This window comes from Microcaecilia unicolor, chromosome 7, assembly GCF_901765095.1.
Source record: "Microcaecilia unicolor chromosome 7, aMicUni1.1, whole genome shotgun sequence".
NCBI lineage: Eukaryota > Metazoa > Chordata > Amphibia > Gymnophiona > Siphonopidae > Microcaecilia > Microcaecilia unicolor.
The window spans coordinates 72,789,206-72,807,879 of NC_044037.1; the positions used below are offsets into that span (position 1 = coordinate 72,789,206).

The following is an 18,674-nucleotide window of genomic DNA, read 5'->3' on the forward strand; positions in this document are numbered from 1 at the left end:
ATGCTGGGCTGTTTCCAACTTAACTGGTCAAGCCAATATTCAGAACTGGCCGGTTAAGTTGGAACTGGCCAAAAATAGGCCTGCTATTGATGTGGCCAGATTTGGCAGCCAAACTTAGCCGGCGATCCACTGAAAATCAGTGGCTAGCCAGTTATGTCGCACATTATAAGCAGCTATCTGCTAAGCGCTAACCGGTGATATTCAGCGGGAGACAGCGGCTATCTCCCAGTGAATATTGCCAGATAGCCAGCTAAATACCATTTAACCGGCCAGGTGCCGTTCCTGGCCAGTTAAATGTTTTTGAATATCGGGGGTAGGTGTCTAGGTTCTGTTATAGAATACTAGCATAACTGGCTATCAACACTCCTAAAATTTAGGTGCCCACACCAGCCATAAAGCTGGTGGACACCCAAGTGCAGCAGAAATGCATGTACAGTAACTTACAGTAAGTTATGGGCCTTATTCTATAAAGGTTATGCTCTTAAATTTATGCTCCTAAATTACGAGCATAATCTATTTTGAAGCATAGATTAGGCTCGTAATTTAGGAGCATAAGTTATGCTCATTAATTTAGGAACGTAGATTTAGGAGCATAAACTTTTATAGAATAAGGTCTAATGTGTGTAAGTGGGAGCTATGTCCTGCTCATGCTTTGTCCCTGTGTACACCTCCCTTCAAATATATATGCTTAGGTGGCATGCTAGCATTTACATGCGTAAGTGTGAGCTTATGTGCATAATTGCTAGTATTCTAAACATTTATGCATGTTACATGCATGTGAATGGTTTATGGGATTACCCTTTTGAAAGCAACTTCAAACAAGGTACCAATCTGCAGTCTGCAAGTTGGGTCAGGAAAGGTATGCATATGTTTACTCCCTGTCCCAATCAGACCTCCAGGAATGCCTACTGGTACATGGTAAGCTTATGCACCTAGTAGAATTAACCACATAACAGTTTACCCACAGATAGGGTAGAAACTTCAAACTAGATTCAACAAGGCCATGTTTCGGTCTATCGGCCTGCATCAGGAGTCTGAACAAATGTCACACGGTATGTATAAGATGTGATTGATTCACACACCAAGATATAACAGGTTGTGATTCCAAAGTAATTGTCTGTATTTCACAACAACTTGTCATCATACAGCAGACCAATATGGCATCTCGATAAAACGCCAAACTTCTAGATCAGTCCCTAAAAATCGAAACATGGCCCAAGTTGAGTCTAAGTTTAATCCACAATAAAGGATTTTTTGGCACCTACAATGCTAAATTATGTTTTGTGTCTCCTCTGCTGTTTTTTCGCTATTCAGATTTGAGATCCATGAAGGATTGTTCTTCCGTTTCTTCTTTCACTTCGTTTTCAGCAGCCATGGCCACAGAAGCACGATCATTTAAATGGTGCCACTGAATATATATGTAATGGCAGCTGTGAGCTTCTCTTACACATAAGTTAGACTCTTCTTTTCTGACTAACATATGCATATGAGTTAAACACAGACCCCGGATTCTATATATGGCACTCAAAATTGCGTGCAAAATTTAATTGAGTAATGAGCCAATTAGCACCAATAATTGGATGCTAACAATCATTGGTGTTAATTGGCAACAATTTGGATTTGTGTGCAAATCTTGCTATGCGCTATTCTATAAAGATCATCGTGCAAATTTTTTAGTGCACAATTGAAAAGGGTGCATGGCAAGGAGAGGGGTATGGGTGGGTCAGGGGTGTTCATTAAAGATGTGCGCAGTATTATAGAATTCGGGGGATCCGTGCCTAATTTAGGCACATGAGGATTTATACCAGGTTTCAGTTGGTGTAAATCCTCGCTCCCAAAGTTGGGTGAGGATCCCAGCGCTATACGCTATTCTGTAAACGGCGTCCAACTCAGAGCACCTTTTATAGAATATCGCATTTTTTTCAGCACTGAAATGTGGTGCCATTTACTGAATCTAGGCCAGAGTGATTGAATTTTGCTGCTCTGCTTATAACTTTCGAACCCTCCTCCAGTCTAGGCATGTTTTACATGTGGAACTCACAATGGCACAGTCTACGCTTAAAATTCTGTGCATATCCAGAGCAAATTATTAATATGCTGACCACATAAAACTATTTTATTAAATGCTGGCTGCCACAGGCATTTTATTCCTGAATATTTGGTGCCAGGCTATCCTCAGATACTGGAGCTGAATATTCAAGCTTTGATCGGCTGCCAGCACTTATTTGGGTAAGAGCAATATACAGACCTGGATAACCACCTAGATAAAGTTAGGACAGCAGCAACTCCCAGCTCTGCCTTGGCTCCATCCCTGGAGAGCCCCTGCACTACTTGGATAGTGCCAAAGTGATCTGAGTAGGTGTTTAGTGGCATTAACCAGTGAAATGCCAGTAAATATATGGGCGGCACCCAGTCAGCATGAGTTAACCAGGTAGGAGCCATGTTAATTCATGCTGAATATCAACTCCTTTATGTGGTGCACTGAAATGGTGTTGAAAGTTGCTCTATTCTAGCCTAATTTTCAGGAGCTGGAATTCCCTTCACTAACTAGCTAATGCTAGTCAAGAAAAGCTTTATATAAGTCCGATAAAAAGCTATCACCTTATTTATTTAGTTGTTTCTTGACCTTTATTCCTGGACATTCAAGTTGATTAATACACCAACTGCACTGGTTAAGTTATAGCAAAGTAATTGAGAAATGACTGAAATCAGAGGAAAGAAAGAACAGATGTCTAAATATACATCTTATACATTCATAAAAATAGGCTTTTTCCCAGTGGGTGTTGTGTTGCTTATCTCTGAGACAAGCTGTGATGACAACCAAAACTAGATTCATATCTCTTAATTCTGAATTTTAGCATACGCTCAATATATATGAATGTTTTAAATACTTTATAAAATTCTTCACTGAATTACATTCCAGAAAGGAAATAATGCAATGAGCCGTAACCAGAATCTTATACTAACAGTAACAATGTTGATTTACTTACACGTGCATAAGGTATTCATAATCTTGGTAATTTTTGGAGAAGTAGGTCTCTATCAGCCTTTCTGTGCCTGCGAGAGCTTCATGTCCACACCCGCAGAACAGGGCTACCCCTGAGAAACATAGTACAGTAGCTACGACAGAGGCGAAGGGCACTCCCGACGTACCTCTTGGACAGCACTGCAACCAGCCTAGAAAAAGATAAAGAAACATTATCTAGGGAATTCTATAAATTGTACCTAAGGGTTAGGCACTAATTCCACACCCAAATTTTGGCATGGAAACATGTTTCAATGGATGCAAGGCACTGAAAAGAGGCTGAAATGGTAGATCGGCATGGAAAAACAATTACGTGCCCAGTTATAGGATAGCACCCAAGTGAATCCGTATGCAACCGCAAAGGGGGCATTCCCATGGGAGAGGCATAGATGGGTTATGGGCATTCCACAAAGTTGTGTACAGCATTGCAGAATACCGCAAAGACGTGCCCAGCTTACACACCAGGATTTACACCTGGTTTCAGTTGGTGTAAGTCCTTGTACCCAAAGTTGGCGCAGAATTTGATGCTCAGTGCTATTCTATAAAGAGCGCTCATCCCAGAATGCCGATTTTTTTCAGTGGCCATATTTGGGTGCCACTTACTGAATCTAGTCTATGTGGAATTCCAACCAACCTCTCATGAAAAATCATCAAACCAATGCATTTCAGTGCTAGCCAACACACAACTTACAACAGTGCTAGAGAGAGTGAATTTAAATAGCACACAACACATTTATACAACCTTACATATCGAAGAGTCCTCCAGGATATATATCATATGCGAAAGGCAGGACCCAATCAGTGTGTTAGCCAGGTAGAAGACCTGGTTAACTCACACTGAGTGTCAACCCCACCTCTGTGTAATACAGAGAAATAGCTTTGAAAGTTGCTCTCATCTAGACTAGTTTTCAGGAGCTAGCATTCCCTCGACTAGAAGGCTACTGCTAGTCAAGAAATGTATTAAACATGTCCAATAAAAGGTACCCCTTTATGTAATTAGATGTTTATTGACCGTATTTCTGTGCATTCATATTAACAAAGAAACCATACTAGTTCATTGACAACAAAGATATTGAGAAATGTTTTTATTGCCACCTGCCGAGAATTGTTAAGATTTAGCAGGATATAAATATGACAAATAAATAAATGAGGGAAGCTATGTTAGTCTGTAGTGGCAAAAACAGCATAGAGCAGGGGTGGGCAACCTGCGACCCGCCATTGAATTTCATGTGGCCCTTGAGACCATAGGAATCATAGACAGAAAACGTCATTTACCATAGTTTTGTGTGATTTTAAATATTGTGTTTTGCAGATGTTTTCAGAATAGCCACCCTAGAAGTTTGTTTCCATTGTTTTTAGTTAAATTTGTACCTATTTACTTATTTATTACAGAAGGTCTATGGAGCTCTGTGCATTTCTGGTTCTGACATTACGTAATGCTGCAGCCCACTAGGGGTAGTATTGATATTCATATAGCCCTCTGTGTATAAAGGTTGCCCTCCCCTGACATAGAGGCTAGTGGCACAGTATAGCCTAAAAGATTTGCTGAGGCATCAGCTTTGAAGAGTCATCTCATCTTTCAGATCTAACTAATCTAAAGATATTGCAAATAATTATAAATAACTAACACTGCTGAACATATAGAAAAATTAATGGGCACTTCTCTACTGAAAAATACACTCAAAACTAATGAAAATAGTAGAGGATACACAAAAAATACAATATGTTACGATCTCATACGTGGGTAAGTCTCATATATACTTGACGGCTGATGTCACTTCACTCCTCGGTGAACCTATTGCCGTACAATATTATAATCATAGACTCTTACCCTCCGACCTACCAATACCTAAGAACTTTACTATTTATTTTTTATTCTTAACGTTATATGTAAAGGTTAGGCAATGTGTTACTTATCTTAGCTTGTTTCTAACGGGTGTGCTCACAAACCCCGACAGGTAGCCTGTTTCGCAATTCTTGCTTTGTCAAGGGGGAGCGCTTCACCTCATGTTTGCTTGTAACACCTCTGGTTTCTGGTGAAGAAACCAGAGGTGTTACAAGCAAACATGAGGTGAAGCGCTCCCCCTTGACAAAGCAAGAATTGCGAAACAGGCTACCTGTCGGGGTTTGTGAGCACACCCGTTAGAAACAAGCTAAGATAAGTAACACATTGCCTAACCTTTACATATAACGTTAAGAATAAAAAATAAATAGTAAAGTTCTTAGGCATTGGTAGGTCGGAGGGTAAGAGTCTATGATTATAATATTGTACGGCAATAGGTTCACCGAGGAGTGAAGTGACATCAGCCGTCAAGTATATATGAGACTTACCCACGTATGAGATCGTAACATATTGTATTTTTTGTGTATCCTCTACTATTTTCATTAGTTTTGAACATATAGAAAGGCACTAATATATTAAACAGACTTGAGAATACACTAGAGAAGAAGAAAGAAATCGCATGTTTCATGCAACACCCTTAATATGGATAAAGAAACTACTGTTGTCACTAACCCCTGGATTCTATATAGCACGCCTAAAGATCAGCGCCAAAATTGGTACAGATTCTATAACAATGCACGTAACTTAATAAGCTTAACAAGCTAATGAGCACTGATAACAGCACTTAATCAATAATGAGCCCTAATTAGCACTAATTAGAATTTAAGAGCACAAGTCACTAAGCGAATTCTGTAACGACGTGCACCGAACCTCTAACATAAACAGGCAGAAAGGGGTGTGGTTAAAGCAGGCAGGGAAATGGGTGTTTTGCGGGCATTCTGAAATTTATGCACCTAGTTATAGAATATGGTCCAGTGCACCTAAATCTACGCATAGGGATTTACGCCACATTTTCATTGGTGTAAATGGATGCGTGTAGATTTAGGCACTGAAATACAACTAAGCATAGTCTATAATCGGCGCCTATAGATTGCACTGTCGTGCCGATTTTTTTTAGGTGCCATACATAGACTCTCCCCCTAAAGGGGTACTTCAGATAAGGAGCTGCCTGGTTTTCGGCAGCAGGGCTAATCACATAAAATATCGACTTACTGAGAAGTCTGTGCCCGGTTCTGATGGTTTTACTTTGCTGGTGGGTGAGCGCATAGGTAGAGTTTGGGGTGAGCATGGGAAAACTTGCAAATACATTCTTAATTATAGTATTCTACAATTCAGGTATGTCCTGGCTACATTTAGGGGCAGGCATGTACACTGGCTAGCTGGTGTGAGTGATTGTGCTGTAAATGTAAGCACATTTCTGCCTCTTGCTCTAGGATTCCGTAAAGAAATATAGGTTCCTACTTTTCCTTATAATAGGCTTGAAATAGGAGTCTGCTAACCCTCTTAAACTAGACACCCTGTTATAGAATTATCCTCACATAGTGATAACCCACATAATACATAACAGAGAAACCTGCCCTAAAGCAGCCAATATTGCTTATGTACTAAGCCAAAGGTCACCAGACTTTTGTGTAGAAAGCTACGTGGCACATTGGTGAGATGTCCCCACTTCTTATCCTGTCCTCATTACATTCTCTGTGTGTTCCTCCACCCCATTCACACTAGTCTCCCCCATATCCAGCCCAGCATCTCTCTCTCTCTCTCTCTCTCTCTCCCTCCCTCTTCCTTCATGCTCTTTGTAACATAAGTACATAAGTACATAAGTAGTGCCATACTGGGAAAGACCAAAGGTCCATCTAGCCCAGCATCCTGTCACCGACAGTGGCCAATCCAGGTCAAGGGCACCTGGCACGCTCCCCAAACGTAAAAACATTCCAGACAAGTTATACCTAAAAATGCGGAATTTTTCCAAGTCCATTTAATAGCGGTCTATGGACTTGTCCTTTAGGAATCTATCTAACCCCTTTTTAAACTCCGTCAAGCTAACCGCCCGTACCACGTTCTCCGGCAACGAATTCCAGAGTCTAATTACACGTTGGGTGAAGAAAAATTTTCTCCGATTCGTTTTAAATTTACCACACTGTAGCTTCAACTCATGCCCTCTAGTCCTAGTATTTTTGGATAGCGTGAACAGTCGCTTCACATCCACCCGATCCATTCCACTCATTATTTTATACACTTCTATCATATCTCCCCTCAGCCGTCTCTTCTCCAAGCTGAAAAGCCCTAGCCTTCTCAGCCTCTCTTCATAGGAAAGTCGTCCCATCCCCACTATCATTTTCGTCGCCCTTCGCTGTACCTTTTCCAATTCTACTATATCTTTTTTGAGATACGGAGACCAGTACTGAACACAATACTCCAGGTGCGGTCGCACCATGGAGCGATACAACGGCATTATAACATCCGCACACCTGGACTCCATACCCTTCCTAATAACACCCAACATTCTATTCGCTTTCCTAGCCGCAGCAGCACACTGAGCAGAAGGTTTCAGCGTATCATCGACGACGACACCCAGATCCCTTTCTTGATCCGTAACTCCTAACGCGGAACCTTGCAAGACGTAGCTATAATTCGGGTTCCTCTTACCCACATGCATCACTTTGCACTTGTCAACATTGAACTTCATCTGCCACTTGCACGCCCATTCTCCCAGTCTCGCAAGGTCCTCCTGTAATCGTTCACATTCCTCCTGCGACTTGACGACCCTGAATAATTTTGTGTCATCGGCGAATTTAATTACCTCACTAGTTATTCCCATCTCTAGGTCATTTATAAATACATTAAAAAGCAACGGACCCAGCACAGACCCCTGCGGGACCCCACTAACTACCCTCCTCCACTGAGAATACTGGCCACGCAATCCTACTCTCTGCTTCCTATCTTTCAACCAGTTCTTAATCCATAATAATACCCTACCTCCGATTCCATGGCTCTGCAATTTCTTCAGGAGTCTTTCGTGCGGCACTTTGTCAAACGCCTTCTGAAAATCCAGATATACAATATCAACCGGCTCCCCATTGTCCACATGTTTGCTTACCCCCTCAAAAAAATGCATTAGATTGGTGAGGCAAGACTTCCCTTCACTAAATCCGTGCTGACTTTGTCTCATCAGTCCATGTTTTTGTATATGCTCTGCAATTTTATTCTTAATAATAGCCTCCACCATCTTGCCCGGCACCGACGTCAGACTCACCGGTCTATAATTTCCCGGATCTCCTCTGGAACCCTTCTTAAAAATCGGAGTAACATTGGCTACCCTCCAGTCTTCCGGTACTACACTCGATTTTAGGGACAGATTGCATATTTCTAACAGTAGCTCCGCAAGTTCATTTTTTAGTTCTATTAATACTCTGGGATGAATACCATCAGGTCCCGGTGATTTACTACTCTTCAGCTTGCTGAACTGACCCATTACATCCTCCAAGGTTACAGAGAATTCGTTTAGTTTCTCCGACTCCCCCGCTTCAAATATTCTTTCCGGCACCGGTGTCCCCCCCAAATCCTCCTCGGTGAAGACCGAAGCAAAGAATTCATTTAATTTCTCCGCTACGGCTTTGTCCTCCTTGATCGCCCCTTTAACACCATTTTCGTCCAGCGGCCCAACCGACTCTTTGGCCGGTTTCCTGCTTTTAATGTATCTAAAAAAATTTTTACTATGTATTTTTGCTTCCAACGCTAATTTCTTCTCAAAGTCCTTTTTTGCCCTCCTTATCTCCGCTTTGCATTTGGCTTGGCATTCCTTATGATCTATCCTGTTACTTTCAGTTGGTTCTCTTCTCCACTTTCTGAAGGATTGTTTTTTGGCTCTAATGATTTCCTTTATCTTACTGTTTAGCCACGCCGGCTGACGTTTAGTCTTTTTTCCCTTTTTTCTAATACGTGGAATATATTTGTCCTGAACCTCCAGGATGGTGTTTTTAAACAGCATCCACGCCTGATGCAAGTTTTTTACTCTGCGAGCTGCTCCTTTCAGTCTTTTTTTCACCATTTTTCTCATTTTGTCGTAATCACCTTTTCTATAGTTAAACGCTAGCGTACTTGATTTCCTAGTTTCACTTCCTTCAATGCCAATATCAAAACCGATCATATTATGATCACTGTTATCAAGCGGCCCTCGTATCGTTACCCCCTGCATTAGATCATGAGCACCACTAAGGACTAAGTCTAGTATTTTTCCTTCTCTTGTCGGCTCCTGAACTAGCTGTTCCATGAAGCTGTCCTTGATTTCATCAAGAAATCTTATGTCCCTTGCGTGTACAGATGTTACATTAACCCAGTCTATATGCGGGTAATTGAAATCCCCCATTATTATTGTGTTGCCCAGTTTGTTTGCGTCCCTGATTTCCTTTAACATTTCCGCATCCGTCTGCTCGTCCTGGCCATCTCTCTCTCTCTCTATTATCTCCCCCTCCTACTCTGCCCATAAATTTCCTCTCTACTTCTCATGGAGTGGAAGCGTGGCCATATGAGGAATTAAACTTTGTATTGCCTAACTTCAATCTCCTAGATATTTGTTGAACCTTACATCTCGAGAAGGCAGATTCTGGAATAGGGGGTAATGAAATGAAGGTGAAAGAGGCAGACTCTGGAGTAGTTTTTACAAAAAGGGTTGCAGATGTTTGGAACAGCCTCTCTGTATAAGTAGTAGACACGGATAACATTACTAAGGCTCTATCCTTGATCGGATTATATCACAGACTGGTCCTTACAGGTCAGCTCTTTTATTCATGAACTCAGCAATATATGTCTACAGCAATATATGTCTCAGCAATAAAGACTACAACCTACAGACTTTAATATGCCACCTAACCTCCCCTGTCAGCTTCTCAGTTGCTGACTGCAGCTCTTGATTTGACTGTCTCTGCATAGCACAGACCTTAGTCTCTCAACATGTCATTATTGTGTCAGGAGGATACCTAGGACCTCTAGTCAGTAACATTCTCAGTCAACAAGAACAATCTGGAATTCTGTTTTTCTAATGGCAATAAGGTTACCTCTTCCAGCTTTTCTGGTTGCTCCAGCACAGACTTTCTGCCCAGTATTTTGGTCTACTTGGCGGATGCTTCACAATGGCTTCTAATCAGGACTTATCACAGCAAACACACTGCTTTCTGGTTAGCTTCTCAAAATACTGACAGCTCCTTAATTTCTTAATAAAACCTGTTGCAGTATTCTTTCCATTAAGCTCCTACTTCACTTCAGGGCTTAGACAACTAAGCCCCAAGCATCCTCCCTTGTGTGTTTGTCTTGTCCACCATGCTGCCCATCCTGTTCTCCTACATATACCTTAACAATTGTTTCCATGTCCTCAATTGCCTGTACCTGTGTTATGAACCCTACGTACTTCCTTACTACATCTCCCACACTATCCTTCTTCAATAAGAAATTATTTCCTACCAGTTCAGGACTCCTAAAATACTACATTTCCCAGAATCACCATGCACTGATTTCCTTTCAGAGCTTTCATATGTTTGCTTCAGCTCCCTCTCGCTATGAGTTGCTGCATAACCAGACACAGGTGTCCAGTCGTCACAATAAGCAAAGTTGCTAAGTACTTTCAAAATTGGAGGGTGTAGAGACTGTTAGAAATTACATCAAACAAAAGGCAACAAAGAGAAGGGAAACAGTGAATGAGTGAAAAACACTCACTATCACCACTGCTTCCCCAACAGTTCCTCATCTCCAAATACATACACACATGCACATATGTATCTATCTAGGTATAGATATATACACATAGGTCTTCTACCCTCATACCAGGAGACAGATTGTGGCATAAATCTGCCTTAACAACAATGATTCATAGTGACATAGTAGATGATGGCAGAAAAAGACCTGCACGGTCCATCTAGTCTGCCCAACAATTTAAACTCATATGTGCTACTTTATGTGTATACCTGACCTTGATTTGTTTCTGCCATTTTCAGGGCACAGACCGTAGAAGTCTGCCCAGAACAAGGCCCACCCCCCAACCACCAGCCCCGCCTCCCCCCACCGGCTCTGCCACCCAATCTTGGCTAAGCTTCTGGTCTGTCAAAGAAATCTATTAGTCTAGATATTTGTCCTTTTTTTTTTTTTAACTTAAAATGATCCTAAATGATATAGAGGGACATTTTTGATAGTGTGTCTAAGTTGGACTTTGGACATTTTGTGCTAAACATACCAAATCAAAAATACTGTTTCAAACAAGGTTTTGTGCTTTGTGTGTTTATCTTTTTAAGCCATAAAAAAAAACAGACAAGTTAAAACACAAAATCAAACGATTGGGTATGTAGGAGGGACCAGCATTTTTAGCAGACTGCTTCCACAGACATCCCAGGATAGCAATGGGGCACCCTAGGGAGCACTGCTGTGGACTTCATATAAATGCTCCCAGGTACACATCTCACTATTGCTCCCTTACCTGGTCTGCTGAGCCCTCCAAAACCCACTACCCCCAACTGTACACCACTATAATAGCCCTTATGGGTGAAGGGAGCACTTATATGTAGGTATAGTGGGTTTCTGGTGAGTTTTGGAGGGCTTACACTTTTCACCACAAGTGTAACAGGTATGTACTTTTATGTACCTTTATCTTTCAAATCCTCAAAGAAATACTAAATATGAGGCAAGAAACTATCTCAGACTACACCTCCCAAATTGCAAAAAAGTGATCTACAAAACTGTCCACTCAGCAGACTTCACTTACCTAGGAACCAAATGGTGGAACTCCTTAGCACCCAAAATAAGAAATATACAGGAATTTACTAGATTCCACAAAATCCTCAAATCATTCCTATTCAAACGAACCCTCACAAAGAACAACCATATCTCAAACAACTAATTATTACCTGAATTAGTTATTACTCTATTTACCATTAACCTTCTCTTTGCTTCATGTACAATTTCTCATTCATAATAGATTTTCTAAATGTTAAACATCCATAGCTATCCCAGTACGTTTGATACTGTATTGTAAAATTGGATTCTTACAACAAATTACTTTCTTATGCATTATTCTTTGTTATGGTTAACTTCTCTGGTCATCATTTTGCCTGTTTTGTAATTCTCTCAGTTGTTGAGATACAATCTTATTGTTATCCGCATTGATTCTTTTACAGAAAAATGTGGAATGCAAGCAAATAATATGGTATAGGAACTTAAGATCACATCCAAACCCTCAAGATCAGTGCAGAGCTCCCAGTTACCTGTGTAGGATCATGCCAGAAACATAGACACAAAGATTTAATTTTATAAGGAGTTGCCTAGTTTTAGGTGGTAAGAACATATGCCAATGCTAGTATTCTAGTCATGTATGTATGTATGTGGATACATGTGCACATAAATGACCATTTTTCAGCCATGCAGTATTCTGTATGTACACACCATGATTCAGTGGTGTATATTTTGCAGGTAGTTGTTCACATAGGCAAAATTTGGACAGAGCATAAGCAAGGCACAAATTATAGGTGTAAATTATACAATTTTATAATCTATGTGTTCTTTTTGCAATCCAGATTACACCAGGTTTATGGCTGGTGTTAATGTCCATGCCTGTGAAGTAGGTGCATGCATGTAAGTTGGCATATGCTAGCATTCTGTAAAGAAAAGTAAGCATCTATTTTTCATGAAAGAATAGGCTTCAAATAGGCACTTTCCTAGTGTCTAAATCTAAGTGGCCCCTCATAGAATTACCCTCAAAGCAGGGGGAAAGGAATGAAGATTTCACTGAAGAAAAGAGACAAAGAAGAAACAGAGGCACCATAGAGCAAATAAAGCAAAAATAAATGCAATAGAGGGTGCAAAAAGGGGGAAAGCAGAGCAAAATATAAAATTCATTCTTTCATTTAAGTGTTTATAAACCGCTTAGAACTAAGCGGTTTACAGTTTCATTTTACAGGTACTGAGGTGTCAGGGCTTGGGAAATTATTTTCATTCATTTATTCTGCCTTTGTAGAAATGTTCAGATCAATTGCAAAATTACAAAAATAAAACAAAGCCAAAGTATTATGGTCTCTATATCCCATTAGATGATTTATGTTCTGTCTGTAGACTTCTGATTTTGTATATTTGTGTTATACTGCCACCATGTGGCAGATGGTTATATTAATTGACCTAGATAACCCTTATCTGTAACCTTTGATCTCCTAATTCAGAAACCTAATTTATGATTAATTTCTTTGCCTCCCATTGGATATATCCATTTCCTGACTTAAGATATAATCTTTATCCTAACTGAGCAAGATTAGGCTTACTGTTGAAAGTACAACTCTCAATAAAGGGCTTTGAGGTAGGTGACCCTGTAGCCACTGTTTCACAGAAGCTACAAAAACTGATTACCTTTTCATACTCATTTCAATTAATCAGATATCCAGAGAAAATTTCATCATGGCTGTATGAACCTAGGCTTGTAACTGAGTCAGCAAATGGATTGGGGGGGGGGGGGTATTGATGAGTGGCATGTGGGATTATGGGTGCTAAAAGGCTTAGTGTCTGTGTGAATGGATGTGAGGGCTGAGTAAGTGAGTAGACAGATGGGTGATAATTGGCAGAGGGGCTGAGTAAATGAGTGGATGGAGGGGTGATGAGTCAGTAAGTGGATGGGGATTATGATTGTTGAGTAGGGAGACACAGTGAGTGAGTGAGTGGATGGGGGTTTAAATTAATACATATTTCTGACTAAATGGATGTGAGGTTAAGAGTGGAGAGGGAACTGAGTGAGTATATGGGAGGTGGGTGTCTGTATAGTTGTGGGTATTGGATATAGATGGTGAATAAAAGGTGACTCAGCTCTCCATTCCCTTTACATTTATTACATTTCTAGTCAGCCTATCCAAACAAGTCTATGTGGATTACACAATAACATCTCTCTATATAAAACGCACCTCCAACGTTCTAATGAAGCCTCTGTTAGGCAACATTCTAAAGTGAAGGGGGTGAGATCGCATTGTGTCTGCCCCGCCCACGCGTCAAACGTGATGACGTCGAGGGCGGAGCAATGACACTCAACCAATCGCAACGCTCGGCAGCGAAGCGTCAGGGAAGGAGGCGGCGCTCCCGACGTCTAGCCTTCCCTTCGCTGTGTTCCGCCTTCTTCTGACGTCAAGGATGACGTCAAAAGAAGGCGGAACACAGCGAAGGGAAACCTAGACGTTGGGAGCGCCGCCTCCTTCCCTGACGCTTCGCTGCCGTAACCGGCACGGAGGTAAATTTGAAAACAAGAAAAAAAAAACCAAAACAACCATGTTGGGGGGAGAGAAGAGGGTGGCCACTAAAGAACAACAATGGGAGCGGGAGGGCAGGGGAGAAACGACAGCATGGATGCGAAGGGGGGGGGGGGAAGAAGAGGGCGGCCCAGGCTGGGACATGGGAGAGAGAGGAGCATGGATGCAAGGGGGGGTCATGAAAGGGAGACAGGGGACTTGCTGCAAAAGAATGAATGGAGGCGGCAGGGGACAGAGGAGCATGGATGGGCATGGATTGGGATGGCAGGGCTCAGGAAGAGAGGGCAATTGCTGGAAAGGGATGAATGGAGGGGGCAGGGGACAGAGGAGCATGGATGGGCATGGATTGGGAGGGCAGGACTCAGGGAGAGAGGGAAATTGCTGGATAGGGATGAATAGAGGGGACAGATGGGCATGGATGGAAATGGATTGCAGGGCAGGCCTCAGGGAGAGAGGGCAATTGCTGGATAGGGAAAAATGGAGGGCCCAGGTGACAGATGAGCATGGATGGGCATGGATTGGAAGGGCAGGACTCAGGGAGAAGGGAATTGCTGGATAGGGATGAATGGAGGGGACAGATGGGCATGGATGGATATGGATTGCAGAGCAGGCCTCAGGCAGAGAGGGGAAATGCTGGATAGGGAAAAATGGAGGGGCCAGGTGACAGAGGAGCATGGATGGGCATGGATTGGAAGGGCAGGACTCAGGGAGAGGGGAATTGCTGGAAAGGGATGAATGGAGGGGACAGATGGGCATGGATGGATATGGATTGCAGAGCAGGCCTCAGGCAGAGAGGGGAAATGCTGGATAGGGAAAAATGGAGGGGCCAGGTGACAGATGAGCATGGATGGGCATGGATTGGAAGGGCAGGACTCAGGGAGAGGGGAATTGCTGGATAGGGATGAATGGAGGGGACAGATGGGCATGGATGGATATGGATTGCAGGGCAGGCCTCAGGCAGAGAGGGAAAATGCTGGATAGGGATGAATGGAGGGGGCAGGGGACAGAGGAGCATGGATGGGCACACACACACACACTCTCTATCACACTGTGTCTCACATACACACTTGCACACACTCTCATTCTCACACACACACTCTCTCACAAACACACTCTCTCTCTCACACACTCACACTTTCACTCTGACTCTCACAGTCACTCTCACATACACTCTCCCAAACATACACACTCCGAGGAAAACCTTGCTAGCGCCCGTTTCATTTGTGTCAGAAACGGGCCTTTTTTACTAGTAATAATAATAATAATAAAAACAGGACACATCATTCACAGCAGTACTCAAACCAAACAAATGCAGACATCCCATTAAAACACACAATCTACCTTACATAAAACTGAGATCATAAAAAGCAAACATAATTGAAAACCATCATTTTAAATAAAAAATATAAAACATTGTAACAATAATCAATCATACGCCAACCAAAATAAATAAGTTTTAAGACCTTTTCTAAAAGCAAGTAATGTCTGTTTCACCCACAAATGCAATAGAATTAAATCCCACAATTGAGGGCTAGAGAAAGAGACTGCTCTAGAGTGAGTTGTGTACTTCTCAAAAAACTGTAAGGATAGAATTGAATGGAAATTCTTAGCACTTGATCTCAGCATATAAGATGACTCATACATCTTAATATCATATTCCAATTTTTCCTTGGAGTGCAACAATTTAAACACTATACATAGAGAAGTGATCAATTATATTTGATATTTAATTGGAAGTCAGTGGAATTCCATCACTAATAGAGAATAATGTGAGCTGTTATATTCTTTACCAGCTGTAATAACTTGATAGTAATTTCAGAGAGCCTCAGATAGATCATATTTCAGTAATATAAATAAGAAACAGTAAGCAACTAAGCCACAATCAAAAATCTGAGGAATCAAGAAAGCCATGCAATCATTGTACCGTTCTAGGCTTATAAAAAGCATTATGAATAACCTTGTTCAACTGAGGTCTAAATGAGAATGTCCGGTCCAGTACCATATGTAAACATGGTGGGGCTCATTATCAAAGCACTTAGAATTGCAAAGTTTCATATTGGGTTCACTTTCAAAAGAGAAAAAAGTCCAAAAAGTGTCATAAGGGAAAGGGAAATTATATACTGCCTTTTTGAGGTTTTTGCAACTACATTCAAAGTGGTTTACATATATTCAGGTACTTATTTTGTACCAGAGGCAATGGAGGGTTAAGTGACTTGCCCAGAGTCACAAGGAGCTGCGTTGGGAATTGAACTCAGTTCTCCAGGATCAAAGGCCACTGCACTAACCACTAGGCCACTACTCTACTCCTCCATGCCTCCAAAAAGCACCATTTGGATGGATTTCTTCTCAAAAAATCCAAATAGGTATTTTCAAAACTTGTTTTGCAGATGTCTATCTATGCATTTCATCTGCAGTGCATTCAAATCACAACAGGATGTGTCAAGGTTGTTGCAGAGGTGGGATTATGGCGGGCTCAGGATGTGCCTAACTTTGGACATTTTACAGCCATAATGGAACAAAGCCAAAACGTCTAGAGCAAAAACTTCAATGTTTTGCTCTAGACCTGTTTTTCTAACGAGTAACACAGAAAAAGGTGTCCTAAATGACCACTGGTAGAATTCAGGGATGAACCCCCAAAAATATGAATAAAATAGTACTCACCAGCCTCTATGACAGCCTCAGATATCATGGCCAAGCCCATGTCAGTCCCTGGAGTAGTGTAGTGGGAGGTGCAATGCACTGTAGACAGGTGGACCCAGGTCCATACTTCCCCCTACCTCTTACACTTGTGGTGAAACTATGAGCTCTCCAAAACTCACCAGAAACCAACTGTACCCACGCGTATAGGTGCCCCCTTCACCCATATGGCTATTGTAGTGGTGTACAGTTGGGGGTAGTGGTCTTTGGGTTGATTTTGGAGGGTTCAGCAGACAAGAAAAGGGAGCAATGGTGAAATGTGTACCTGGGAGCATTTATATGAAGTCCACAGTAGTACCCTCTAGGGTGCCCCATTGCTCTCCTGGGATATCTGGGGGACCAGTCTGCTAAAATTGCTGACACCTCCTACATCCCAATGGCTGGATTTCTACTTTTTGCATTTGTGTAGTTTCTTTTTTGAAAATGGCCTGAAAATATAAAATGTACAGAGCACAAAACCTTGTTTCAAATTGTATTTTAGAAAAAAAGATATGTTTTGCTTTTTCAAAAATGGTTACATTTGCTATTAGGATTTGGGATGTTTAGTGCAAAACGTCCAAAGTCTGACTTAGACGTCATATCAGAAATGCCCCTCTATGTAACTTGTAAGCCTAAGTGCTTTGAAAATACACCTCTATTTCTCTTGTCAAATTGATATAATGTGATCAGAGTCTCTAATATTATCAGGAATCTGAAAAGACTGAAAATCACAGGTACCTCCATTTGCTTAAAATCCACTACCATGATATTTTCAGGATACCATGTAAGAATAGAAGAAAAATTGGAGACATGATCCAATGACTGAAGTGAAACTGAGCATACTCAATTTCATTGAAAGGAGTGTGCAGGATGTCAGGAGGAAGAAAGAGCAGGGTAGGGAACTTGGCGGCGCCGGAGACCGGCGCTGGACAAGGCTTCAACTGGCGGGGGTTGTGGACCCCCGCCAGCAAAACCAGGAGCCCAGAAGAAATTGGTGGGGGGGGGGGGGGCCCAGGCCCCCATGGCCCCACCTAGCTATGCCACTGCTTGTAACAATTTTCTCACTACAGCAGTATCAAATATTGAACTTTTTTACCTGCAAAATAGAAGATTTATCCTAAGCAAGCAAGATCATGAATTCTCTTTATTATTCTCCCTCTTATCTTTGTGCCATTTTCTCTGTGATTTACATAACCAGTACTTTAATGTTCTTATATCTTTAGACTACCATGGGGTATGAAAAGATCTCACAGACTGCGTACAGGGCCGGTCTTAGGCAGAGGCGACCAAGGCGACCGCATAGGGCCCCGCGCCTAAGGGGGCCTCGCGCAGCGCCTCAACTCTGCCTCGCTCGTGCCTCCACTCCGACCTCTGCCGCTGCTCACCTTAGTCACCTGAGATGATTCCCATTCCCGCGGCTTGGCCACTCCGCTCCCGCCACCACCGGCGCGGCATCCACCCCCCGGCTTGGGCCCGCTACTAATTGTAGTGGACTTGAACTGAATAATTTCTGGGGAGGTGAGGTTTCATGATAGCATTGTGCTTATTATTTCAATCAGTTTTTTTTGTACAAGTTTAGCTTCATTTGTCTTTATTTGAAATTTCGTAAATAAAAAAATGTTCTAAAAATGGAATAATCTTATCAATGGGGTGGAGCTAGGGTGGGGGCGGAGCTAGGGTAGGCGGGGCTAGGATGGGGCCCCACCAAATTGGTCTGCATAGGGCCCCGCACTTGCTAAGACCGGCCCTGACTGCGTACACCCAATTTCTTTTGTACAGTACTTAATAACTTTCTCTTCTTACATATCTAATAGTGCATCAACATTTTATCTTCTAAAGTAACGTCATAATATGGTCAATGATC

General features: G+C 41.9%; 1 protein-coding gene across 2 annotated transcripts in view; it reads right to left on the minus strand.

Annotated features, from left to right (window-relative positions):
• The window catches only part of PLP1 (proteolipid protein 1), a 56,166-nt gene that overhangs the window by 21,138 nt on the left and 16,354 nt on the right, over window positions 1–18,674 (minus strand). For both annotated transcript variants that reach the window (XM_030210225.1, XM_030210226.1), the window contains exon 2: window positions 2,991–3,177. In XM_030210225.1, the coding sequence (XP_030066085.1) occupies window positions 2,991–3,177 (187 nt within the window). The remainder of the gene's footprint in view (window positions 1–2,990; window positions 3,178–18,674) is intronic.